Source organism: Thamnophis sirtalis, unplaced genomic scaffold (genome assembly GCF_051295495.1).
Source record: "Thamnophis sirtalis isolate CommonGarterSnake01/CBP01778 unplaced genomic scaffold, rThaSir2_p1.2 scaffold_5, whole genome shotgun sequence".
Classification (NCBI taxonomy): domain Eukaryota; kingdom Metazoa; phylum Chordata; class Lepidosauria; order Squamata; family Natricidae; genus Thamnophis; species Thamnophis sirtalis.
The window spans coordinates 88,741,042-88,767,050 of record NW_028261385.1 but is presented as its reverse complement, the minus strand read 5'-3'; the positions used below and the strand labels follow the sequence as shown (position 1 = coordinate 88,767,050).

At 40.5% G+C, this 26,009-nt stretch overlaps 1 protein-coding gene across 3 annotated transcripts in view; it reads left to right on the top strand.

The window, feature by feature from the left end:
• The window catches only part of ECPAS (Ecm29 proteasome adaptor and scaffold), a 77,059-nt gene that overhangs the window by 15,776 nt on the left and 35,274 nt on the right, over positions 1 to 26,009 (top strand). For 2 of the 3 annotated variants that reach the window (XM_087716162.1, XM_087716161.1), the window contains exons 7-21: positions 315 to 454; positions 2,471 to 2,552; positions 4,406 to 4,525; positions 5,143 to 5,228; positions 5,970 to 6,048; positions 7,465 to 7,514; positions 9,464 to 9,530; positions 9,633 to 9,755; positions 10,763 to 10,866; positions 13,341 to 13,464; positions 13,877 to 13,957; positions 21,313 to 21,532; positions 22,538 to 22,630; positions 24,698 to 24,789; positions 25,658 to 25,792. In XM_087716162.1, the coding sequence (XP_087572288.1) occupies positions 315 to 454; positions 2,471 to 2,552; positions 4,406 to 4,525; positions 5,143 to 5,228; positions 5,970 to 6,048; positions 7,465 to 7,514; positions 9,464 to 9,530; positions 9,633 to 9,755; positions 10,763 to 10,866; positions 13,341 to 13,464; positions 13,877 to 13,957; positions 21,313 to 21,532; positions 22,538 to 22,630; positions 24,698 to 24,789; positions 25,658 to 25,792 (1,596 nt within the window). The remainder of the gene's footprint in view (positions 1 to 314; positions 455 to 2,470; positions 2,553 to 4,405; positions 4,526 to 5,142; positions 5,229 to 5,969; positions 6,049 to 7,464; positions 7,515 to 9,463; positions 9,531 to 9,632; positions 9,756 to 10,762; positions 10,867 to 13,340; positions 13,465 to 13,876; positions 13,958 to 21,312; positions 21,533 to 22,537; positions 22,631 to 24,697; positions 24,790 to 25,657; positions 25,793 to 26,009) is intronic. The other variant, XM_087716164.1, reaches the window with a different exon arrangement.

Sequence of the window (26,009 nt, the reverse complement as noted above, 5' to 3'; positions counted from 1 at the left end):
AGGACAGAAGAAACCTTTACCTTTACCTTTAAATGACTGAAAACCTCTGACCCCCCACATATGGTTGGATCAGAATTCCCATTCACAATTACTTAGATTGACTAAGTTGACTTAGATTGAGAATTCTCCTCCTGTAATGTATTAAGCCTCATAATTTCCCCATCTCTGCTTTAAGGCAAAGCCTCTTATTATTTCTTGGATAGAAATAACTATCCAGTTCTATCACTCTGTAATTATAATAAAGGAATTCTTTCTATAGACAATGTATGAGATTATACTGAACAACTTTTATTGTCTTCTGCTTTGTTGGGCAGTGTAAATTGGGTATTGTGAAGTTCATCGAAGCTGAACAGGTGCCTGAACTTGAAGCTGTCATACATTTGGTTATTGCATCTAGTGATACACGGCACAGTGTCGCTACTGCAGCAGATCTTGAACTCAAAAGCAAGCAGAGGTAATGGGCTATAATATAGATGTTTAAAAACAAAAGTGATGGTTTATTATACATTTTTAAAAGGTTGGTTTTGTTTAATACAAAATTAATGGAACATTCTGGAATTGCATTTGAAAGGATGTAGACATCTCTACATTTGACCACAATGATAGCAGCACTTCATTCATTCTAGAATATTGGCATCCATATATTAGTATAAATTGTAATACTGTATCACCTCAGGTTTGATAGATACCTGCTTCTTAGCAGGTAATTATTATCATTAAGGTAGTTTTCTGTGCTGTATTTGCTAATAAAGAGCCTGCCAAAGCTTTTATGATCAGGGATTCTAAGCATATTTAGTTTATCTCACTCTCCCCATGATTGAAAAATCTGATTGGGGAGGATTTTAAGAATATTAAGCTATCTGCAGAATGAGGCTCCTGTTCAGATTTCATTCATTGTAAGAAACTCCAAAATGAAATTGTGTCCATGGCTTCATTGCTCCTAAATACAGTAGGTTTAGTGCATAATACTGCAATAAAGGTAGACAAATTTCATTCATATGGCCATTCTAATAGTTTGGGTAGTTTTTAAAAGACCAGTGCTTATATGAATATTAATCAATCTTTAACAATATCTCAATTTATCTGAAGCAAATCCTTTAGTAGTTTAGTGATTTTACTTAATCACACTGTAGGTTTTCAGAACTGTGTATGTCATAATTTCAAAGATGCTTTTCTAAACAGGTACAGTATTAATTTCTTTACAATATATTTAAATGTCCCCATAGCTAGTATTTTATGAAATTATTGAAGATATATGCTAGGAATGACCTAGATTCCAGTATTAGTTTCACAAGTTCCTGGTAACTATTGGTGATTTGTAAGATTACAGGAGTGTTCCCTAGTATTGCTATTAAAATAAAAAAGGATTGTAAAGATGGGAACAAAAAACATTGTAAGGTACAGATATTTTTTTAAAAGTTAATTCCGAGATCCAAGCACTTGTTATTTTCAAAAGAGGCAAATAGACAGCAGTTGTTGCTAATTCCAGTACAAGTAGTCCTCACTTAGTGTCCATTCATTTAGCAACTGAAATTATGACAGTGCTGAATGAAGGAGTTTATGACTGGTCCTTAAAGTTCCTTCCGTTGCAGTATCCCCGCAGTCACATAAACAAAATTTCCTCCCACCCTGCATTCACGACCAGTTTTGCCTGTCTTCTGCTGCCAGTGGCTTCTGCTGTCCAGTTCTGCCCCGCTCCATAATATCTCCTGAAATGCATGACAATATTGTACCAGTGGAGTCTTCTTTTGCACCAGTTAAGCTAGGGCTTCTCTCATGCCCTGACCAGAGCCTCTATTAATGTGCCAGCCAGGACTTCTGATTATGTTTCAGCCAGAGGTTCCAGTCACATGCCAGGCAGGGCCTCCATTTGTGCTCCATCCAGGGTATTATTTTGTGAAAATAAGGCATGCATGCAAAAAAAACACCAGTTGCATGCTATAAGTTTAGCCAGATCCTTCCTTTGAGTTGGCATAAAAGAAGGAAGGAAAGAAGGAAACTGCACTGGCACAAAAGAAAGAAGTGTGAAACAAGGTCCCAGCTAGTAGCACGGGGGGGGGGGGAGGTGCAGATATGGGAAACGGGGGTGGGGGGGGACAGCTGATGCTAGTGAGAAACAGGTAGCCAAATGAATCCCAAAAGTGCTTTTCCAAATGGCAACTGTATTCTCTTGTTTTTTTCCTTGAAAATGTTTCGCTTCTCATCCAAGAAGTTTTTTCAGTTTTCAAGGAATTATTTTCAAGGGGAAAAAAACAAGTAAGTCCACTTGCCTTTTAGAAAAGCACCTTTAGGACAACCATAACCTGGATGATTGAGAATCTCCACAGACATGCTTAACTGAGAATCAGTAAAGTTTTCATTTGGGCAACTCAATTACTGAAAAGAGAAAATATGGAAGAAGAAAAAAGAATTTTGGCAATCAATTTGATTTTTAGTAAATTTCTTCTTCCTCTTTCCCTTCATCCCTTAGTTTAATTGACTGGAATAACCCAGCCATCATCAACAAGCTGTACAAAGTTTACCTTGGGGATATACCACTAAAAACTAAGGAGGTAAGAATTGCTTATCTAAATCTGCTTTCCTTCTTATTTTCTATTTTTTGCACTTTGTGTATCATTTGGTATTATACTGTATATTGTATAATGTGGATTATTTGCTATGGTAGAGAATATCATTTTCAGAGTTATTTACATCCACATTTTTCCTACTCTTTCATTAACCTAGAAATAAAGGAAGAAAAATGTTTTCTAGAAAAAAGCTTCTGTTCCTTATTCCAAGCAACTGGGTATAGGTAATCCTTGAGTTATGACCGTATGGATCTTCCCTATTATGGTTGTAAGTTGGGACAGCCATAAACTGGCCATTTTACTACCTTTTTAATGGTTGTAAACAATCGTAAATGCAAACTGGTTGCTGAGTGGCCAAAGTGTAGGCTTATGACTTGGGGAATGAGGAGAAAGGGCCCTCAACATTAGAACTTTGAATCTTGTTATCAGGCAACCGTAGGGCACCTTGATTGGACCATGTGACTGATTGTTTGGGGAAGGGAGAAAATTTTTAATTGGGTGAAAACTGCAGGAACACTCAGAGTCGGTTTTCACCAGCCTGTGCCAATATGATATATCCAAATAAAACTATTCTTTGAGGAATCTGCCTGCCTTAGAGTTCTGTTCATTATGGGTGTATTACTTGGAACCCTGACATCAAACCGACTCTTGACTGTTCCCACGGGTGAATGCTAGTTCTGCCACAGATTGCTTATGCTTATCTCTCAATCACCCTGTTGGTTATTACTATTTCCTCCAGAGACCTGAATGCAATCTGTTAGTTACACCAATGGATATTAGTGCTGCCTTCAGATTGTTTGTAGTGATTAGAGCCAGATACGAATCATCTGCAGGCAGAGTAGTGTCCAGAGAATGCAGTAAGGTTACTGAATAAACATGCAAAGCAGAAGAGTCCTAAAAGCCACATATTAAAAGAGGGCAGTTCCCTCTATTAATCACTGTTAGAGGGGCTCAGAAACTAGCTGTTGCAAAGAAGCTGTTTGGAGTTTTGCAGCTGGACTAACTCAAATCTTTTATAAGTGAACAATGAAAAAGTGAAATAGATCCAGCTGCACTGTGCAGATGATAGCTCTGGGAGGAAGACAATGGCTATAGGCTTTGCAATCTTATCCTCCAGTTCCCATAAATGTGAACTCATCTCATTATCTCAGGTTTTGTTATTCAGTTTTATGCTGGATCAGAACCTCTACAAATAATGAGAATTGTCAAGAATTCTAACCCTTGAAATAGATGCAGCTGGTTTAAGGCATTTCAGGTAAATGCTTTCTTCACACTTCCAAGCGTCATTAGGAGATCAAATTCAAAGAGTAGGATAACCTGGATGTACAGTTTCTTATCTTGGATAATAGCCTGTCATGTTAGGAGTGGCCCTTGGCTTCCTTTGAATATACATGTAGTTCTCAAACTAGGGCACCACTGGATACATTCACAGAAACACAATGGCATATTTTGTTGCCTAATAACTGGAGCTATCCCAATTCTCTCCTTGGTTCCATAGTGCACAGTTTGAGAACTGCTAGGAACACCATGAAAACGTTATTGAGACGCTAAAACCAGTGTGAACCAAGAACATTTGGGCACCTCTGGAGTACACTAAATTGTATCTTACTTTGTAGTAATCTCAGTTTTGTGTGTGTGTGTGTGTGTGTGTGTGTGTGTAAGTATGTAATTTATACAGTTCCAGTGCTTTGAAACATTGTAGTTATATGTACAATTGTTACCTTGGTCAATGACCAGAATAAAAATTTGATGTGTACACTCTGATTCCTTTTCTGAGTGATTTAGTTTTTTTCTAATCACTTTATGTTTCAAAATATTCATTTGTGTGTTTATAACAGGGAGCTGTTCTGAAACCAGAATTGAAACGTGATCCTGTCAGTACTCGGGTGAAGTTAAAGATTGTCCCACATCTTCTGCGTTCCAGGCAAGCTGCAGAAACCTTTCCTGCAAATATTCAGGTATTGGGGGTTTTTTTTGTCTGTCTCATTACTGTATTTCTTAGTGAATTCAGTATTTAACAGTATGCTTGTAACTCATTCCCCTACATGAGGGGTGAGTATTCTACACGCGGATTGCTTACCAACTGTTCTATGCAGCAATGTTTGAAAGTACATGCAAAAAACAAAACAAAAAACCCAGCATTCCAGTTTTGCTACTAATCCTCATTTATCCTATACTCAGCATTCTTCTCTATGGGTTTGTGAGAAGCAGAGTTAAGGAAGAACATAGAATTAAATTGCAGAACCTCCACAATTGCAGTTACACAGTGATTTGCTTAATAACCAAATAAGAATTACCATTATAACCCTGTTGCAGTCATGTGCTTTTCCACTTAACAACCATAGTGCTTAATGACTGTCCCATTGTGATAGCTAAACAAGGACTGCTTGTATCTTCAGGATGTTATTTATCTTTTTTTAAAAAAAATATTTTTTAAATTAAATAAATCAATTTAATTTAATCATACTTACTTGAGATGCAGAAGATTTTTTGATATTATCCTCATTATGAGATTTGAAAAATAGTTTGAAATAATATTTCTCCTGAAATTTTTTCATTTGTTTTATTTTTTAAGGTTGTTTATGATGGGCTTTTTGGTGCAAATGCCAATGCTAAACTGAGAACTCTCTCTCTTCAATTTGTGCATCATATTTGTGTAATGTAAGTATTTTTATGTCATGACTTTTTTTTCTTGACAAGTTTTTTAAAGATGTGGTTTGCTATTGTCTCCTTACTGTGGCTGGGAAGAAAGTAACTGGCCCAGCTAGCTTAGTGCCTTTGGTGGGATTAGAACTCACTGTCTCCCAATTTCTAGCCAGACGTCTTAACCACTGCACCAAACTAGCTCTCTTATAAAATCATATGTGCAATTGAAATAGAGGTTAAGTAATTTCATGTGAATACAACATAAAGTTTAGAGATGTAACTCAAGAAAATGCATTGTTATTATTTTAATAATATTCTTATAACCTGCAGTTTATTCTGGTCCTACTTGGTGTAGTTGTTAAGGTACCTAGATAGAGACTGGAAGATGTTGAGTTTTCTGAAAAAAGTTCTCATTATCTGCCAAAACAAGAACATTGCTACACAGAGTTGACCTGGGCATTTTTATGGCTTCAGATCACATCTGGCCCTTAGGCTGTCCTGTCTGGCCTGCAACGTCGAGGTGGCATCAGCGGCGGAGTGGTGTCAGCGGGGAGTGGGGCAGGGGTGGGGTGGGGTAGCGGTGGCAGCCTTTCACAGCAGTCCAAGTTTCTCATGTGGCCTTTTGGCCACATTAATTTCCCACTCCTGATACACAGACATCCTTTGAAAAGAATTTTCTTACATATGAAGGACAATTCTTATTATTAAAGCTTTTTGCTTGTTCACTCATTACTATTTTCATCTTTTGAATTTTAGTTGCCCTGACAGCAAGATAAAACCTTTAGGTCCGATGCTTTTGAATGGACTGACAAAACTGATAAATGAATATAAAGAGGTGAGTACAAAGGGAGCGCCTTGTAAAGAATCTTACTTATTTGTAGAACTTAGAATGTTAAATGTTCTCATTACTTGCACTTTTTTTCCTAAAGAACTAATCTCTATGGTAGTACTAGTATAGCTAGTTATAACAAAATGCATTTACTATATTTGGATTATTGAATGCTGATATAATCAACCAGGATATTCCCTTTGCATATCTTTATCTATATCTGTTGAAATTCTGTTTCATTCTTTTGTTGGTGCATGTGGGAGAACACACAAACTGTGATCATAATTAAAGCTTCTTGGGTAAAACCATGGCTTCCTGGCTTGTTCCCTTGTGCAGATGGAGGAAAATCGCTTCATGTCAGTTTATGAGTTTCTTCCACTCCTAGATTGATTAGTAATTTTCCAGTCCTAGTAATGTTTCGTTGTTTGTTTCCATCAAAAAGCATTGAATTTTATCCAGGGCTTAAAGCTGGCCATTCTGGGTTTTTCCACTTAGTAAATTTGAGACTGACCAAGATGTGTTGACACTTCCTTCTTATGATTATTTGTGGCTTGAATTCTTTCATTGTTCAATACTTTTAATTTCTTGTTAGTTAGATGATGAAATGATTGAAGGGTTGTCCGTTGAACAGCTAAAAGCTTATTTATTCTATTGAGAGTCCTTATGGCTGTAGCGCATGTTTAGTGCCTATGAGTGTAATTCATAAGAGTAATTGGTTGCAAGGATAACTTTTTTCCCTATTATTTACTGGCAAGTTCCTATCTAGGAGGCATTGGTTAATGAGCTAATAGATGTAAAACCTCCAAGCTATGTTTCTTGAAAAATTCTGGAGACAAGTTAGCATTCAGAAAGACAGTAAAAGCAGGTTAAGAGATAATTGGCATGTCTAGCTAGGAAGTAATAGGGTACTTGTTTGCCGTGCTCATTATATGTACAAGATTCAATATTTCAAAAGGTTGACCTACATGTACATTGTTATAACATTGAATATGAAGTAAAATAAAATCTATTTTAGGTACATTGAAATTGTTGATTTTCCAGATTATATCTGCACCTGTGCTCAAATGTACACTTCCAATTATTTCTCTAAGTCTAAGGCATTGACATAATGTCTGTCTTCATGTGCAGTTGGGTACTTCCCACTCTCTTCTATGACAGAAGTCAGAAGTAATTTTATTGCTATGTGATGCAGTTATTTTTGTGTTATAATTATAGAACACAATTCCATCTATTTAACAGTAACAAACAGGCCTGTTTTAAGATTATTCAACTTTTAGAATGTTTTGTGTCTGTGAACCATATTTTAATATGAATACAGATCACACGACAGAAACATAATTGTCAGGATAAACATGAATGTATATTGTCTCTTTGCTTTCATAGCTCTTTGCTTATCTCACAGTTTTTTTTTAATAATTGAAGGATCCCAAACTGCTTTCAATGGCCTATTCTGCTGTTGGAAAACTTTCCAGGTAACAAAATTGCATTTAGACTGGTGAAATGTCAGTTGATTGTTCTAAAACAATTGTTACTCTGTCAGCAAGCAAGCAGGTTGTCTTAGTGTAAAGGGTTGATCAGATGCTATCTTTTGACAGTTCTAGAATTATAAATTAAATATTTGGAAAGGTGAATGCTAGAAATAATCAATTTTTAAGAAAAGGAGGAATCAAATTGAAAAAATGGATTGTTCTCTACATTGCTTAAGTGGTACACATTTAAATTTAATCGGAGTAAAGACAGCAACATCATGCTAAAGAATTCCAAATGTAAAAACTGTCCTTAAAAAGGCCTGTCAAAATTGAGCTGGTTATATTCTTTTTTTAAACTGTTTTTGCTCAGTATTAGGAAAAGTATAAATCTTCACAACAGTTATTCATTTGGCTGATCTCAGAGAGATAACCAGAATCATATGTTATTAATTATCGAATAATTATGAGCCGTGGTGGCACAGTGGTTAGAGTGCAGTACTGCAGGCTACTTCTGCTGACTGCCAGTTGCCTGCAATTTGGCAGTTCAAATCTCACCAGCTCAAGGTTGACTCAGCCTTTCATCCTTCTGAGTGGGTAAAATGAGGACCCAAATTGTTGGGGGCAATATGCTGACTCTGTAAACTCCTTAGAAAGGACTGTAAAGCACTGTAAAGTAGTATATAAGTGCTGTTGCTATAGTAATGAACAAGCATGTCCATGTAGTAACCAAGCCTCAAACTCAGAGCGCCTTTTAAGTAGGGGGAAGCCCATGTAAGTCTATTTTATGTGCAAATATAAATTATTAGCGTCTGACATTATTCTGATTGAGAGCTAATAGTGCAAAAAGGGCAAATAATTAAAGATAGCGAGCTACTAAATTCTCATCCTTATCTGCAATCCTAAACAATCTCAATATAATATAAACAGAATGGGATGCATTTCAAAGCAAGCATGTAAAGGATTGCATAGCAGGACAAATAGCTATCTCTCAGTTTTAAGTTGCAATCCTAGGTTTATTAACAATATAGCAATACAGATAAATTATACTATCTGACTCCCACTTAACGGAAAACTGGAATCCATTGTACTCTTAATTCAGCCTTTCCCATTTGTTTCCTATCATTTTTCATTCATCTGCACATTGTTATTTTAACCTTTTCGTTGATCAAAAATGGGTTTAGGTATTTTAATCGTTACTAGTAGTTTTTAATCTAGGTGCAGTATAATATGAGATAAAAACCACAAAACAGAACAGAAATCCATTTAAACATCTAATCTCAGTGCTATGATACTTTAACTAGCATGTTAAGGACCTTTTTATATCTTAAGGTATGAGATCCAAATATAGTTTAAGGGTGGGAATTGATTCCATAAATTAGGGGCTAGATGGGATAAAGCTCTGAAATGAAAGGTGGTCATTCCAATATGAAGAAAAAGTAGGAGATCCTGATTGTGTGAATGAGATAACTGAAAAATGATAGGAAACAAATGGGAAAGGCTGAATTAAGAGTACAATGGATTCTTCAGTCAGGATAGATTTTACAACTACAGAGCCATTTTTCTGTTAAGTGGGAGTACATAGAAGAATGAATTGTGATGAACTTCAGAAGGCCAGTGCCAGGAATTTTAATTGGTAATGCTTCTAAAGTCCTAATCACATGGTTTGGCCAAAAGACGAAATACCGGTAGTGGTGAATCAGAAGACAATTTATTTTTACTTCAGTAACGTGGTATTTAACATTTTGGAACCCAATATTTTTGGTGTTGACATAAAAATCTCAAAATGTAACATATAAACAGAAGTTAATAATTCTGGGGCACTTTACAAATTTCCATTAGAACAAAATAACTAGTATATGAGAAATACCATTTGAGAAAATGTCTAGTTAATAAGTTAACTGAAATTCCTACTTTGTTTCAAATAAAATCCTTTTAAAAATACTTTTTTCCAGCCGAATACCTCAACTGTTTACCAAGGATCTTGCACTGGTCCAACAATTTTTTGAAGCTCTTTCTAAGGTTGGTGATTTTATTTTAATTTTACCAAAGAGTTTATCTAAAAGGTTTTTATCCTTATTTGTGGAATACTTATTAGATATTGATACCTACATATCATTTCAGGAAGACCCTGATACCAGACTAGCTATTCAGGAAGCTCTATCCATGATGGTTGGTGCATACACCAGTTTAGAAGGAGCACCTCGTACTCTCATGGAGGCACTTGTAGCCTCTAACCTAATCAAGGTAAGTCACCAGGATATGAAAGGAGTGTGAAAACCTGGGCTTAGTTTTCCTTGAATCCCTTGTACATAAGAATGGTTATATTAATTTATGGTATGCAACTAGGAGAAGAAAAATCTCTTTCTCCCTCTCTTGTCTCTATTCCTTGTTTTTTCATTATCTACATACATGTATACAGTCAGTTATGTTGGTTTATATTTTTTTAGAATTTCCAGGCAATATAGAAATTTCAGCTAAGGATTTTGGGGATTATAGTCCAGTGCATTAAGAGGGAATCATGTTGCTTAAAATTAGTTTATCATACTGTATACATGAACAATATGTTTTTTATTATGGAACTTCCACTTTAATAATTGCATATTAATTGTTCTTTAAAAATATATTAATAAGTGGAGTCACAAATAATGCCAGTTGACCGCATACAGGCATTATTTGATCTATGCAATATGTTGTTAAAGACTACTTTTAGAACTACATATAAAGCCAGCATCAGCACATTTTTAACCCTTCAATTATATCATGGAAACCTGAACATTTTATGGCCGACATAAGATGCTATACTGTGTTTTACATTGTGTTGCATCACACCTATAATTACTGACCTGGTTGTGCTTGCTCTTGCTGCACCAAGGGAGCAGTAAAAATAATTATGTGTGCTATTTCAAATATTGAGAAATGTTGATTCCTGAGAAAGAATCTTCAATAATCTGTTCTTTGTCAGGTAAACTATGCATGAGCAGAGATCTATTATTTATTCACAAAGAGGTTTTTTCATATTATTTTGTTTAATTGCAACATATAATTAATGCCTAAGTCATTAAAGGAGGTTCAGGAAAAAATATTTTTTTTAAATCGTAACTATGAAACAAAGCATGCTATAAATGAGACCTTTTTGCACCTGCCATTTTACTTTGGGTGCATACAGTATTTTGAATATTGTATGTAAGTGCCTGATTTGGTAAATAGTTTGTTTCTGATTATTTCTTTGTCTTTCTGCCTTTTTTTTTTAGCCTCAAGTCCAAGTCCGCCAAGTAGCTGTAAAATTTGCCAGCACAGTGTTTCCTTCTGATCACATTCCTTCACGATACTTGCTACTTCTAGCTGCAGGAGATCCGTACGTTTAATATTGCATTATAGGCTGGGTATAAAATGCTAATGTTATATAACAATATCTTAAATAGGGATCAGTAATTCTTATTTTGAGTCTTTTAAACTATTACTTCAATTGATACCCATTTTACTTGTTGTGTAAAACATTATTCATTTATTAGAGTTTTATTATGCCTTTATTATTTCACCTCAAATCACTGAATGCACATAATCCTTCCACCTTCTCCTCTTTCCCCCACAACAGCAACCCCGTGAAGTGAATTGGAATGAAAGAGAAAGTAACTTCCCCATAGTTACTCAGCCAGCTTTCTTGCCTAAGGCAGAACTGGAACTATGGTTGCTAGGCCAGCACCTTAACCATTATACTGAACTGGCTGTCTTTTAATTGACATACTTTAGACATCAAGTCTTTCAAACATATAGTATGGGATTATATTGATCCTTGGAAACTTACTTTGCATCTTTATTTATATTTGACACACACCGTTAGTACATGTTATTGATGCCAGTTTGTATATCAAATCTAAAACTCATTGCTTTATCTCAAAAATTGCTTCCACCATCACTATCAGAGCCTGGCCTGGTAGACGATAATTAAAAAGATATTTGGAAAGTCTTTTAGTAAATAGTATCACCTTTGATTTTGAAGCTAATATTTATAGCTTTCGACATAGACAGAAGAAGACAACTGGGGCTTCTTGCCACTCTGCAAGGCAGGTGCCCCAAACGGAACAAATAAAGGGAGATAGATTAGGGGCAGTGGGGTGGCCAGAGTATACTTTGTATACTTGTGGTATACCAAAGTATATTTTGGCCACCTAATGAGCAGGAAGGACTCACTGGAGAAGAATGCTGGGAAAGATTGAGGGCAAAAGAAGAAGGGGACAACAGAGAATCTGGATGGAATCACCGAAGCAGTAGGCGTGAGCTTAAATGGACTCCGGGGGATGGTAGAGGACAGGAAGGACTGGAGGAATGTTGTCCATGGAGTCGCGATGGATTGGACACGACTTCGCAACTACAACAACAAGATGGTGGGGAGGTGGAGGTGGAGGCAGTCCTTTATCTTATTGAGACTCAGGCCTAGAAGGGACCAAGGCTGGAATAGCTTGGCCAGGAGTGAGTATTTGATTAATGACCTGCATTTCTCATTTAACTGCAGTGGGGAGTGCTGGGATTGCCATTGTAAATTGGTGTGGTCCTGTGAAGTCTTGCTTTACAACCACCCAACCTATGACTGCAATCCTACTCCCAATTGGGGCCATTAGGCATGGTTGAACATATAATAATTAGGTTTTAAAGAATGAAAGATCTGTAGGAAGCTGATGAAGATGAGAAAATAATAGCTAAAGTTATGTCCAAAACTAACATTGTAGGCCAAAATCATAAAGGTTACTGACCCCTTTAGACCTGTGGAAATAGTAAAACCATGGAAACAATTTTCATAAGATTGTGTCTAATAAATGGTATTCAGAGTTGTATGAGTGGTTTAGAAAGTTGGTAGAAAAATTAGAAGCAAAGCACTGATGTCCAACCTATGAGTAGAAACGGAAATAATATTTGCTGTATTTTGGAATATAGAAAGCTTTGCTAGATCAGATAAAATGTTTATTTAATTTAGCAACACATTGCTCAAGATTACCAGGCATAATAATATCTGGTTTACTCTTTGTCCAAATTTTTAAATTCTAAACCTCACCTTGCATCAACAATTGGACTTTGGACTTTGGACACCAAGAAATCTTTTCTATAAGGTTTTGTCAAAATAAAAAAAGTCTGAAAAATGCAATGTCCCAGTTCCTATATAATAAAAGCTAGGAATTTAAATTATGTATCTGCTAAAAATGTCTTCCTCTTTATTACAGCTGGCACAATGAATAAATCAGAATACATTTTTATTTTTGCATTTTCAAAAGTAGCTTACATTTATGAGAGAGGTATTTTTTAAAGTCAATTTGTAAGTAAAATCAGCTTTAAGTCATGGGTGATTTGTTTAATGTCTCTGTTAAGATTTGATAAGTCTAGAGTCTACTGAACCAAACCAAAGTTTAGTTTATTGTTAGCCAGTGTCCAAATAAGAAGACATTAGAAAGAGGATCCTGGCTGTTTCTTGTTTGTGCATGTGATGCTAAATAATTGGTTCTTAGGGTTGTGCAATCCTGTGGAAAACATTTCAAGCAATGTATTTTGGAATGCAAGGGAGCCCAATGGAAAAGAAGTGTCTTTTCCTAGAATTCCATGGCTTCCCTCTTTGAATTATGTATGATTCCAGGAGAGGATGCAGCTACTTTAAAGAGTTGCAGACAGGTGCTACAATCTACATTCTGAATTGCCTTTTTGAAATCAAATCCAGAATATAAACAGCCCTTGCATTAATATGAGCTGACATATTAATTAATATTATTTTGGGAGGCTGATGGAGAAAAGGTTCTATTTGCTTGTGCATATATGAAAATGTTGTATTTTAATTTTTGAAAGGCGGGAAGAAGTACATGGAGAAGCACAACGTGCTCTGAGAACATTTCCTGGTAAAAATGAAAAGGAAAGTGCTGATAAACAGATGCCTTCATTCCCAGAAATGGTTCAATATATTCAAGAGAAGGTACAGGACTTCAGCTTAAACCTCTGTGTAATACTATGGTACACACTGTTCAAAGTATAGCCATAATACCGAACTCCCAACCCCGTTCCCTATTGAGGACATGAATTGAATTACATGTAGTTCTTGTTTAGTGACTACAGTTGAGACTTTAAGTGGTCTCTAAATTAAAATCATATGACCATGATTGTTTTTATTATTTTACTTCAGCTTTCCTTTGCTTTTTAGCCCTGCACAAATTGTAAATGCAGGCATTGGTCACAAAGTTACTTGGTTACTGTCCAAGGCAGTCATTAAGCAGGGACTACCTATAAAGGCATAGGACTAGTTGTAAAGTCCAGTAATTTGTATAAATTGCAAAACATTTGAGGAATAAGTGTCATGTTCTGTTAAATGCATAAATACTTTATTTTAGGCCTCTCACCGAATGAAAACTCCTGCTAAATATATGACTGGAACAACAGTAATGCCTTTCAACCCAGCTACTTTTGGAGAGGTATGCATCTCAGTTACAATTTAGGGAAAGCCCTATTTGTTAATAGCAAAATTATCTTCTGTATATATTAGGCCATCTTGAAATAGCACGTACTTGAAATTTTATTGGACTTTTTTGTGGGTTGTGAGTGAGGACGCAGCATTTTCCAGCCCCTCTGCAAGTTGCTCCTGATATTCAGTGAGAAAATGGGACGTTATTTTTTCCTTTGCACAATAAACAAACAAAAAAATGTTAACTCCATGGTAAATTTAATATGCTGATATATTTTAGGTGAACTAATTTGATGTGATTAAGCTTACAGGATAGAAACCATGAGTTCTAGTCCTGCCTTAGGCATGAAGCCAGTTCTTGGGTCAGTCATTCTTTCTCAGCTCTAGGAAGGCATTGGTAAACCACTTTTGAAAATCTTAACAAGCAAACTGCAGGGGCCAAATCCATGCAGTCACCTGAAGACAAAACCGTTTGGAAGGTACCCCCCCCCCCCCAAGTATTTTAAAACGACTACAAAGCAAAACGGAACATTATCAGCCATGCCTTCTTCCAATGCCTAATAAATAAATTTAAAAAGTGATCATGAAGAAAAAAATGATGCTTTTTCCTTAGACATTTATTAAAAATTGAGTAGAAAGTTGATATTAAGAAACTTTCTGTACCCAATATCTATATGCTTTGTTCTTTTCCTTTGTGAAATTGTACTGTTTCCAGAGTGAGGTGTGGGAGGAGTAACCATTGGGTATTAACCCAGCCTTCTTGCTCTTGGAGTCTGAGGATAATCTTTTGAAGCCACGCCTCTGATCCTCCTCTTGCTTTCCCAGATTAACCTCAGACTCCAGCCCAGAAGGAGTGTTTTCCAGACTCTCCCTCACCTGAAAAGTTTAGGGTTTTTTTCCTTCAGGTTTTTCTAGGATTGCAGCCTCTAAGAATCCCCAGGATTCTTCAGGCTGCATCACCTTGCCTTAGAATTAAGGCTTTTTTTCCTTACAGCATTTTTTCTCTTTAAGAAGATTTCTGTGAATTACTCACCCCTCCTGCTGTGCTCTCAGCACTAGACAGCCACACTGCTGGCTAGCGCGATTCCCCAGCAACAGGAGGGTTGCGTAAGAGGGCAAAAGGAGCCCAGTGGAGGAGCGGGGAGCCGAGGAATCTTCCCCCAATGCTCCCAAGCAGCTGGGAATCAAAGCGGTGACTGGCGGCCGCCATCTTGGATCCCCACCATCTTAAAGAGAGCACATGGTCGAGCGCGTGATCGGCTTTCCCCATGGAAGCCGAAAGCGCTCAGACAGCATTGAGAAGGCCGGAAGAGGCCTGGAGCGGCCCTATTCTGCCGGTGGATCCGCAGAAGGCCTAGAAGCCTCGGTGCAGGCCGGCTGGGAAAGAGAAGATCAGCCGGCAGAGAACAAGGAGGGAGTGAGCAACAAAACTGTGAGTGTTATGGCGGAGGCGGCGAAGCGTGGGGGTGCAGGCCCGAGACCAGGGGACCCTGATCCAGGCGAGGGGTCTTCCAAGGGAGCTTCTTGGGGCCCCAGATGGAGATCCCTCGACAAAAGAGGAAAGCCCAGGGCACCCAGGAAGGAGCCCTGCTCCCAGGGAAGCCGAGTCACCAGGGCCTCCTCAAGAAGGTTTAGGGACACCGTCAGTCCATCACCTTCCAGGTCATGCTCCCCTCGCAGGCTTCCTGCACTGGCAGAGGCCCAGCCTCCCTCCCCTGGCTCCTCCAGGGGCTCAGGCAGGAGGCATAGCTCCATTTCGCCCCCCCCCCCTTTTGCCTGCTCATTCCTCTGAAACGAGGGGGTATCCCTTTGGGCGCAGGGTTTCCAGCTCAGCTAGGCCCAGGCTGGCACCAAATTCCCCAAAGGCAAGGGATCACTTACAGCCCCCAGAGCTCCGCCCTGCCCCCCCCCCCCCAGAGCTACCTGAGAGCTTCCAGGAGGTCCTAGCCAGGGCCTTAGCACAAGTGATGGCCGCTGGGATGCAGCACCAACCCCAGGCCTCACAACCTTTCAGGCAATAACCTGAGCCATTAGGGCGGCCGCTTCTGCTTCCTTTTTTAACAGGTCCACGGTGTTGTGGCTGGAAGACCTGAGGGACAGAACACCTGCCACGGAGGTGCGACTGCTGCAAGCCCTTTCAAAGATGCTGGCAGCCACACAATTCTCTGCGGACGCTACCCTGGATGCAGTTAAGTATGCACCCTGAGCTTTATCTTCCTCTGTAGCGTCCAGGCGCTTACTGTGATTGTGCCACTGGCAGGCGGAGTCCCGAACCAAATGGCACCTTGCAGGAGCAGACTACATCGGGGACAAGCTGTTCGCCACCTCGCTGGACCCGCTTCTGGTGGAGGACAAAAACAAGAAGAAGGTCCTCCCATCCACGACCAGACGGTCGGATAACTGACGCGCCCCCTACCCCAGGAGAATGTCCTTCCGCCAGCCTGATTCGGAGGCTCAGTCTCACAGGTATCAACCCCCCAGGTTCCAGAGGCAAGGGGACAGGCAGTCCTTTAGGGACAGATTCAGGGGCCAGCAGCAAGGCAAACGGCCCTTTCGAGGAGGAGACAGTCGCCCATTCCGCAAGTTCAAATGATCCAGCCACGGATCACCCCATTGGCAGTCGCCTCGCCCTTTTCGCGGATGCCTGGGAACGCATCACCTCTGACGAGTGGGTCCTCCAGACGGTTAAACTCGGGTTACACCTGGAGTTCCGCTCGCAACCCCCTAACAGGTTCCGCACCTTCACCTACTGTGCTGATCCAGCCAAACGAGCCCTTAGGCTAAGGCCATCAACACCTCCTGGACATCAAGGCCATTGAAGAGGTCCCAGAGGGGGAGAGAGGTTCCGGATTCTATTCCCATCTGTTTCTGGTTCCCAAGAGCTCAGGAGGGTGGAGAGCTATCCTGGATCAACTCAATTCCAGGGTAGTCTACCGTAGATTCAAGATGACTTCCCTGAAGCCCATCTTGGAAGGCAAAGGACAGGGTGACTATGGCCTCCATCGACCTTACGGAGGCCTACCTCCACATCAGCATCACCCCGGAACATCGCAGGTTCCTTAGGTTCTCACATGGGGGAAATCACTTCCAATATAGAGCCCTTCCTTTCGGGCTGGCCTCAGCCCCCAGGACCTTTACCAAGGTGCTGGCTGCAGCTGCAGGTCACCTGTGTTCCCTACCAGTCCATCTATTTTGCTATCTAGACGACATCTTAGTCCTAGCCAGGTCCCCAGCCACGGCCAGACAGGATCTGGGCACCACCATTGACACTCTCAGGTGCCTGGGGTTCTCTATCAACCTAGAGAAGAGCCAGCTGGTTCCATCTACCAGGCTCCAACACCTCGGCTCTATTATTGATTCGTGTCTGGGGAGGTGTTCCTTCCCCAGGAGCGAAGGGACAGCATTGTGCAGATAATTCATGAAGTTCGTAAATTACGATCTGTCCCTGTAGTTCTTCTTTCCAGGCTCCTTGGGAAATTCATTTCTCGTATAGGGATCGTGCCTTGGGCTCGCCTACACGCCAGGGAGCTGCAGTGGTTCCTGCTTCCATACCAGAAGGCGGGGACAAGCGATGCCAGATTTAAGATCCGAGTGTCGCCCCAGGTGCTGCTTTCATTCCGTTGGTGGCTGACCTGGCACAGACCAAGGGATCCCTCTTCAAGGAGCCAGCGAGGAAAATACTCACGACGGACGGGAGCCTGTTCGGCTGGGGAGCACACCTGGAAGCTCAGATGGCCCAGGGACGCTGGACTCCAACAGATCTGCGCAACAACATCAACTGGTTGGAGCTCAGAGCCATCCACCTGGCCCTATGACACTTCAAGACCACAGTCACCGGTCATCACATCCTGGTCCTGATGGACAACGTGGCAGCCAAGGCCCACGTGAACAGGCAAGGGGGAACCCATTCCAAGGCCCTTCGCGACGAGGCCCTCCGGTTAGGCAATTGGGCAGAGAGACATCTCCAGTTCATCAGAGCAGAACACATCTCCGGGATGGAGAACCACCAAGCGGACTGGCTCAGCAGGGAGACGGTCGACAACGGAGAGTGGCAGTTCCACCCCAGCATCTTCGAGCGGATCTGCGAAAGGTTCGGACAACCGACGGTGGATCTCTTCGCAACTCCAGCGAATGCCCAGCTGCCGAACTTCATAGCGAGGTTTCCCTCCAGAGGAGCCATGGACATGGACGCCCTCCGCTGCAGATGGCCACCAGGTCTACTTTACGCATTTCCCCCCCTTCCCCTCATTCCCGGGGTTCTGAGGAGGCTAGTGTCAGAGGGGGCAGAGATGATTCTAGTAGCTCCCTTCTGGCCATGCCGCCCCTGGCTAGCAGACCTGATGGAGCTGTCCTCAGCTCCCCACTGGAGGATCCCCCCGGGGGAGGTGTCCCTACATCAGAGATCTCTGGAGCATCCGGACCCGGAGTGGCTCTATCTGACCGCCTGGCGATTGAGCGGGAACAGCTAAGAGAGGCCCAATATTCCTCCAAGGTCATTATGACCGTTGAGGCGTCCAGGAGGCAATCCACCACTCGCATTTACAACTCCTCCTGGGTGACCTTTGCCGACTGGTGTAAAGCAAAGGACATTCAACCTGCCGCTGCCTCGGTTCCTCAGGTCCTGGACTTCCTGCAGGAAGGTCTGGAGAAGGGTCTCACCCCCAACACTCTTAGGAGACAGGTCTCGGCCCTCTCCACCATTCTAGGGGGGGTGGACGCTCCACCCTTATCCCAACACCCGGTCCTCAAGCGTTTCCTCAAAGGAGCGGCGAATCTTAGGCCCCCAGCGGTCCATCGCTTCCCTTCCTGGGACCTACCTACGGTCCTCCAGGCCTTGACGGAGGCACCGATCGAACCCTTGAGGGAGGTTTCCCTCCAATTTCTGACCCTTAAGGTCATCTTCCTGGTCGCCATCACCTCGGCCAGGAGAGTTTCTGAGATCAACGCTCTCTCCAGCAGAGCGGACCTTTGCACATTCCTAGAGAACCGAGTAATCCTCAGATTGGACCCCGCGTTCATGCCCATGGTCAATTCCCCCTTCCACAGGGCTCTAGAGATAATTCTGCCGGACTTCTGTCCGCAACCCTCCGGGGATAGGGAAAGATCGTGGCACAAGTTAGACGTCAGGAGAGCCTTGCACATTTACCTTAAGCGCACGGCTCCCTTTAGGCGCTCAGAAGCGCTCTTCGTGTCATATCAACCTTCCACCAGAGGCTCTAAGGTTTCCCCGGCCACCATCAGCAGGTGGATAAGGGCGGCCATTTCACAGGCCTACCAGGCACGGGGTATTCAGGTCCCAGAGGGCATCACAGCGCACTCCACGAGGAGTGCAGCCACCTCAGCAGCCTGGGCCACCCAGGCCCCCATAGAAGAGATCTGCCGGGCCGCCGCCTGGGCGTCTCCTTCCCCTTTCATTAGATATTACCGTCTAGATACCTCCGCCTCTGCGGAGGCAGCCTTCCGCAGGAGGGTGCTGCAGGGAGTCCTAGACTCTTGAGGGTCTCAGGCCCAATAATCCCTCCCTAGGACATCTAGCTTTGGTATGTCCCAATGGTTACTCCTCCCACACCTCACTCTGGAAACTGGCAGTTGGTCTTACCTGAACTGCATGTTTAAGAGTAGGTGTGGGAGGAGTCACTTCCCCCCCTTGTTTAGCGTGCCCCACGCCAGGGGCCTGAGTTAGCTTCGTGGTCATTCAGGCTCAATAGGAAGGATAGGCGCTTGCGCTGTTCTGTGTTCTTTCCTTCCATAACTCTGCTACGACTATCGGTTAATCTGGGAGAGCAAGAGGAGGATCAGAGGTGTGGCTTCAAAAGATTATCCTCAGACTCCAAGGGCAAGAAGGCTGGGTTAATACCCAATGGTTACTCCTCCCACACCTACTCTTAAACATGCAGTTCAGGTAAGACCAACTGCCAATTTATGCAACATCAGGCATGATCCATCTATTTTAAAATTATTTCACTAAAACTGACCGAGTTAATATATTCCCAAAGAAATAAATGAGACAGCACAATTCAACTCTACAGTCATCTCTTTAATAGATTTTCTTCAGCAGACTAGGCCAGCTTTTGCAGTAGTAGCTTCAAGCAGAATAATGTATGTTTATAATTTTAAGAGTAAGGCTAATTCTGCTGACTGCCAGCTCCTTTAATGCTCACCGGCTTGGGGTTGACTCACCTTCCATCCTTACAAGATCGGTAAAATGAGGACCCAGACTTTTGGGGGCAATATGCTGATTCTGTAAACCTCTAACTCTACAGAGCGGGCTGTAAAGCATTATGAAACAGTATATACGTCTGCTAATGCTTAAAAAAAAAATTTGATAGAAAACAGACTGTGTGTGTGTGTGTGTGTGAGTGTGAGAAAAAGAGAGAGAGAAATCCCACCCCTAAACTCCCTAGATCAGTGACAGCTAACCTTTTTGTCCTCACATGCTGAAGTCCATACCCACAATGCAATGCGCCCCACCCCCTGTGCATGCTCGCATGACACTTCTCGCACTCTGCATGTGCATGTGTGCAACCACCCCTTATTTTGGGCATAGCAGGCCTCCCTGAAGTCTCCTGGGACCAAACCTGGGGGCCGGGGAGGCGCCGCACCCCCCCCCCCCCAACACCCCATTTTTGACCTAGCAGGCCTCCTTGAAGCTTCCTGAAACAAAAAAATGGGGCACAGGGGAAGCACCGCGCTCCCCCCGTGCATGCATGCATGACAAACCCCTCCCCACTGGCGGGAGGCACAGCTGCATGCATGGTGGCACTGAGCTGGGTGATGACTCGTGTTCCTGCAGAGAGGGCTCCGCATGCCACTAGTGGAATGCGTGCCATAAGTTCGCCCTCACAGTCCTAGGATCTTCATTATTTTTCAGGCCAGGTGGAGAGTGAAATAACATGAGCTACTATTACTTATCTTTTTTATTCAAAATAGGCTTATAAAGTCCAAAAGCATTCATAGAAATGGTAATTTGTTTTTGAGGGAGTTTATTTTGCAGCATATTGACTACTGTTTTATTTTATTTTTATTTTTAAAATCTTTTAAAAAATAGGTTTGGCATAGGGCATCAAATTTAGCTATCCAGGATACAGTGTGGCAGAGAGCTTAGTTTAGAATATGACATGTTTTTAGGCAAGTTACTGTCAGCCTTAACTTCCTTAACTTTTGAACATTGGGATAATTTGATTGATTTGTCCTAACAGACCCTAGTAATGAATGAGACCGTGACATCTTTTGGACATTTTAAATCACAGTAACACAATAGATGTGATTATTGTACTGTGATTCGTGGCTGAAAAAAGAATCACTGTTGTTTATTCCGTAAGGAAAAGTTGGTGATCTTTATATATTTTTTTCTGCTTTGCTTAGATAGTGCTGTATCTTCGGATGTGTCTTGCTCACAGTGCTGGTGTGGTGCCTACTTCTCAGAGCTTAGCTGATATGCAAGATCATGCTCCAGCCATTGGCCGTTATATAAGAAACCTCCTCTCTGGAAATGTTATAACATCTTCATCCTCAAAGGGTGGTGAAAGCAATCCTGTACAGATCTATATAAGTCTCCTTCAGCAGTTGCTCTCTGGTGTTGGAGGTGAGAAGCACACATGTCACAAAGCTTAAAAAATTTGTTTTATTGCCTTTATCGTGAATGAGTAATATACTGCTTCAAAAGATGAATTCAGTATCCATTGTTGGTCATTTTGTTAGTGTGAGCAGATTCAGTTCCTAGAAATGTAAGGTCTGTTTTAATGCAATAAATTAGGTCAAAGCCACCTGTCTTTATGAGGCTGATACTTTGAAGCTCCAGTGGTTCCAGTTTTAGAAGAACTAAAAAGTGTATGTTCAGCGAGTATATTTTGGGCAAACCCATTGTTTTGAAAACTGCATAATTTTGACAGGGTGATTTTTTTTACATTTAAAAAAAACAATTTTTATATTCCAGTGACCTAATTGGAATATAAATTGAGTGATAGCCCCTCTTACTGTAACCCTTGGCCAGTAAAGAAGGAAAAAAATGGAAGTGTAATTTTTGGCAGAGAAAAACTGCCCATTCTGCATGAGAGCTAAACCAAGCTTTAGCTGATTTAGAGATCTGTTCTCATTCGCTAGTCAGATCTGTCTGTCCTCAAACCAGGCATAAAAGCAATGTATTTTCCCAATTACTTACTACCTATCTATACAGAGGTTCTGTGCAGATATCAAGTGGCATAATCAGTGTTAGACCTAAACTTTGTTTTTTCTCCCAGTTCTTTCAAAAATAGATGCCTTAAATTTTAGGCTATTGCCAGGACTTCTACTTTACCATGTGTTTAACTGAACATTTTCATTACCGTAGCCGTATACTAATTCAAGATACTAGATAATAATTTCATCTTCTGACGGGGGAGTGTGGATAGGAGTGAAAAACTATAAGGGAAGCGGCTAACTAATTTTCAGAAGTTAATTTGCTAAAGATAGCTGAAAAAAACCCGCAGGTTTTCTAATCTTGCATTCCCTGCTATATATTTCTTTTTCCACTTTTTGGCATCTCTTTCATTGATTCCAGCATTCTAGGCTTTCCCCATCCCTGTCTTACTATCACTTCCTCTTATCACAGCGACACCGGAAGTGGCATCACTTCCAGTATCGCAAGATTTTGGCAGCTGCGCCACTCATTCTTCCATCTTCCCTGCTTTTGGGTTCTGCGTGGGTGAGTCACTGACAGTGTGGGTTCATATCTTATTGCTTAAGTTTTGAATTGCATTTAGGTTTATGTCTCATTTTAAGTTGGGCGGGGGGAGGGATCCAAACTGGCCTTTCTCCAGTTTTTTTTTTAAATTGTAAGTATTAAATGCTTACAACCTATCTTTTAAGCAATTACAAGAGATTTATTATAAAACAGTCAATCTCAAAATCAAATAAATTTGACTTTGAGATGTTTTGGGCTCTATAGATAGATGCGCCACTTAGTCTTGGAATGTGTTTCATTCTCATTGCCTGAACTGAAGTATCTGTTATGAATGATGAGATGAGCTTGGATTGGCTACGGTAGCTTTTTTTTTTCCAGGAATGATTTGCTAGTGCATCCAAAATGTTAGTAACATAGAATATGTTGTGGCCTTGAAATTCCACAATAGCACACAAGTTTTTGTTGCATCTCTATGTCATAACATTTATTAACAAAATACTATGCATGCACAATGCCGATTGCTGTGTGGGTCAACATATGTTGTACAGCTAAGTCCTCGACTTACGATCACAATTGGATCAGAATTTACATTGCTAAGCAAGGTGGTTGTTGTGATTTGTGCCTGATTTTACAAGCTTCGTTGCCACTAATGTTACGCAAATCATTGCAGTTGTTAAACGAATCACATGGCTGTTAAGCAAGCAAATCCAGCTTATCCCATTGACTTTGCTTGTCAGAACCCAGGTGGTAAAGTGATCACATGACCCTGGGATGCTGCAACCACTGTAAATACAGTATATGCCAGTTGCCAAGTACCTAAATTGTGATCATATGAGCGTGGGGATGCTGAACTGGTTGTAAGTGCAAGAACTGGTCACAAGTCACTGTTTTCAACTGTCACTGTTGTAACTTTGAATGATCATTAAACAAATGGTTGTAAGTCGAGGACTATCTGTAGAGCCCCTTATGGTTCAAATATATATTCCAATATTAACATATTGAATATTGTTAAGATTTTTGTAGAGAATCCTGGATTTCATTTTTGAATATCTTCATCTTATATTTCAATTCTCAAGTTTCCTGATGAGATGACACTTTTTAGATGCAGGTTTCTTTGGCCAGAAATTTTTTGACATCCATCCATACAAACCCATTAAGCAATTCCTTTTCAACAACAACATTCAGAATGCAGGGGAAAATAGTAAGAAATAACAAAAGAAACTTAACATTAGAAAAGAATAAAGGAAATACATCCCCTCAGTACCTGATCCCATAAATTGTTGTTAGTTGTAAAGTCATGTCCGACCCTTCGCAATCCCATGGACAATGTTCCTCCAGGCCTTTTTGCCTTTTGTTACTGTCCGTAGAGTTTTCATGGTAAAGATACTGGAGTGGGTTGCCATTTCCTTTTCCATTGGATCACGTTTTGTCAGAGCTCTCTTCTATGACCTGTCTGTCTTGGGTGGCCCTGCATGGCATAGCTCATAGCTTCATTGAGCTACGCAAGCCCCTTCGCCACGACAAGGCAGTAATCCATGAAGGGGAATCCCATAGATACTGACCTCTTAACACCTATTGTAACTTTGGCCAATTGAGCTTTTTAGTAAGATAGAGGATATTTTTAGGTTATATTACTAGCTTTAGTTGTAACTATGCCACATGCAGCATTTCCTGCTGCAAATAAAGTCTCCACTCATCAATTTAGGTATGTTTTTACAAGTAAACTATAAGCGCAACAAGGATCCCTTTTACTGTGCAAGCTAAATTTCTACTCCAGAAACAGCTTCGCAAGACAATGTATTATCGTCTGCATCCCACCCATTATGACGTACATGCAGTCGGTCAATGCAAAATATATCTCATAATATTATTAGGTTACATGGTAAAGTGAATGTAAATATTTGTTCCGAATAATTTTGGCATGCCTATTATGAAGACAGTGAATCATATTTGTATGCATGGTGATTTCATTTAGCAAGTTTAGCATTTCATGGTGATTTCATTAGCAAATTCATTTACATAGCATACAATAATTTCTGTTCAAATTTTGGTCATTTTAATAATTTGAGAACTTTTTAAAAAATATAGGTTTGCCAGTCATGTACTGTTTGCTGGAAGTTGTTTCAGTCTATCCTGAAAAGCTGGCTGCAAGATTTATAGACAAGATGGATTGGATAAAGGTATGCTAAAGAAAGAGATGATTTTATTCCAAAATTTTGCACATCATTCCAGTAGAACAGATTTTTTTCCCCATACCCAAGTACGGAATGATTGTGATAGGATTAAAAGTATGTATCTCAGTAGCTCCTAATCTGTTAAAAGTAATTTCATGGAAGCCAATATGGCATCATTGTTATCCACATACTTTTAAATGTGATGTTTCTCAGTGAATTATATAGGCCTCTATAGATAAGTCATAAGGATATCTTTACAATAAGATTTTAAAGAAAAAATCAGTGACAGGAAAATAACAACTTCTGTTAAGAATGTCATTATCAGAAATAAAGATTCAGAGGCAACATTAGTCAGAATTTCTATTAAAGCACCAAAAATAATGTGATAATTAATAGATTGTGGTTTTGTAGTGAATGTTTGAATTCCTGTCCCTAGTCTAGTTTCCCTGCATTGCACATAGTATTGCAAAAAGCTGTGGTGACACAGTGGTTAGAATGCAGTATTGCAAGCTACTCACTGCCAGGAGTTCGATTCTGCCCAGCTGAAGGTTGACTCAGCTTTCCATCCTTCCAAGGTCGGTAAACTGAGGACCCAGATTGTTGGGGGCAATATGCTGATTGTAAACCACTTAGAGAGGGTTATAAAGCTCTCCATTTAATTGCTATTGCTAATGGTGTTAAAAAGCAAAACCGGTGCAGAATTCTAAGTATCATTGTTCTCCTTCCTCTTCAGTTAAATATTCTTTGAAGAAGATGCTGTTTAGCCATTCCCCACAGAAAACTTGGATTTAATTGGATCAGTCTTTTTATTATTTAAAGGCTAGTAGGGTATTATCTATTTTTAACATATTGTATTCCTTTATATTGTTTTCAGAATCTTATGAATACTAATAAGGAAGAAATGCGGGAACTGGCTGCTCTATTTTATTCAGTTGTACTTTCGACAGTGTCAGAAAATGAATTCAAAACATCTGTTCAGCACCTGATAAAAACAGCAAAGGACAATCATGTAATATTTTTGTTTTTACTCCACACCACTTTTATGAATGAAAGTATAATAGTATATTATGTATCTTAAATGCCCTTTTCTGTTTAAGGAATATTGAACTAAATTACGAGTGAAGAGTTTTTTTACGAATATCAAAAAACTGGAAGAGGTCAATAGTTATGACTAAAATTGGTTAATTAAATGAGTGATTCAGTTCAAATACAGTTGTATATAATGT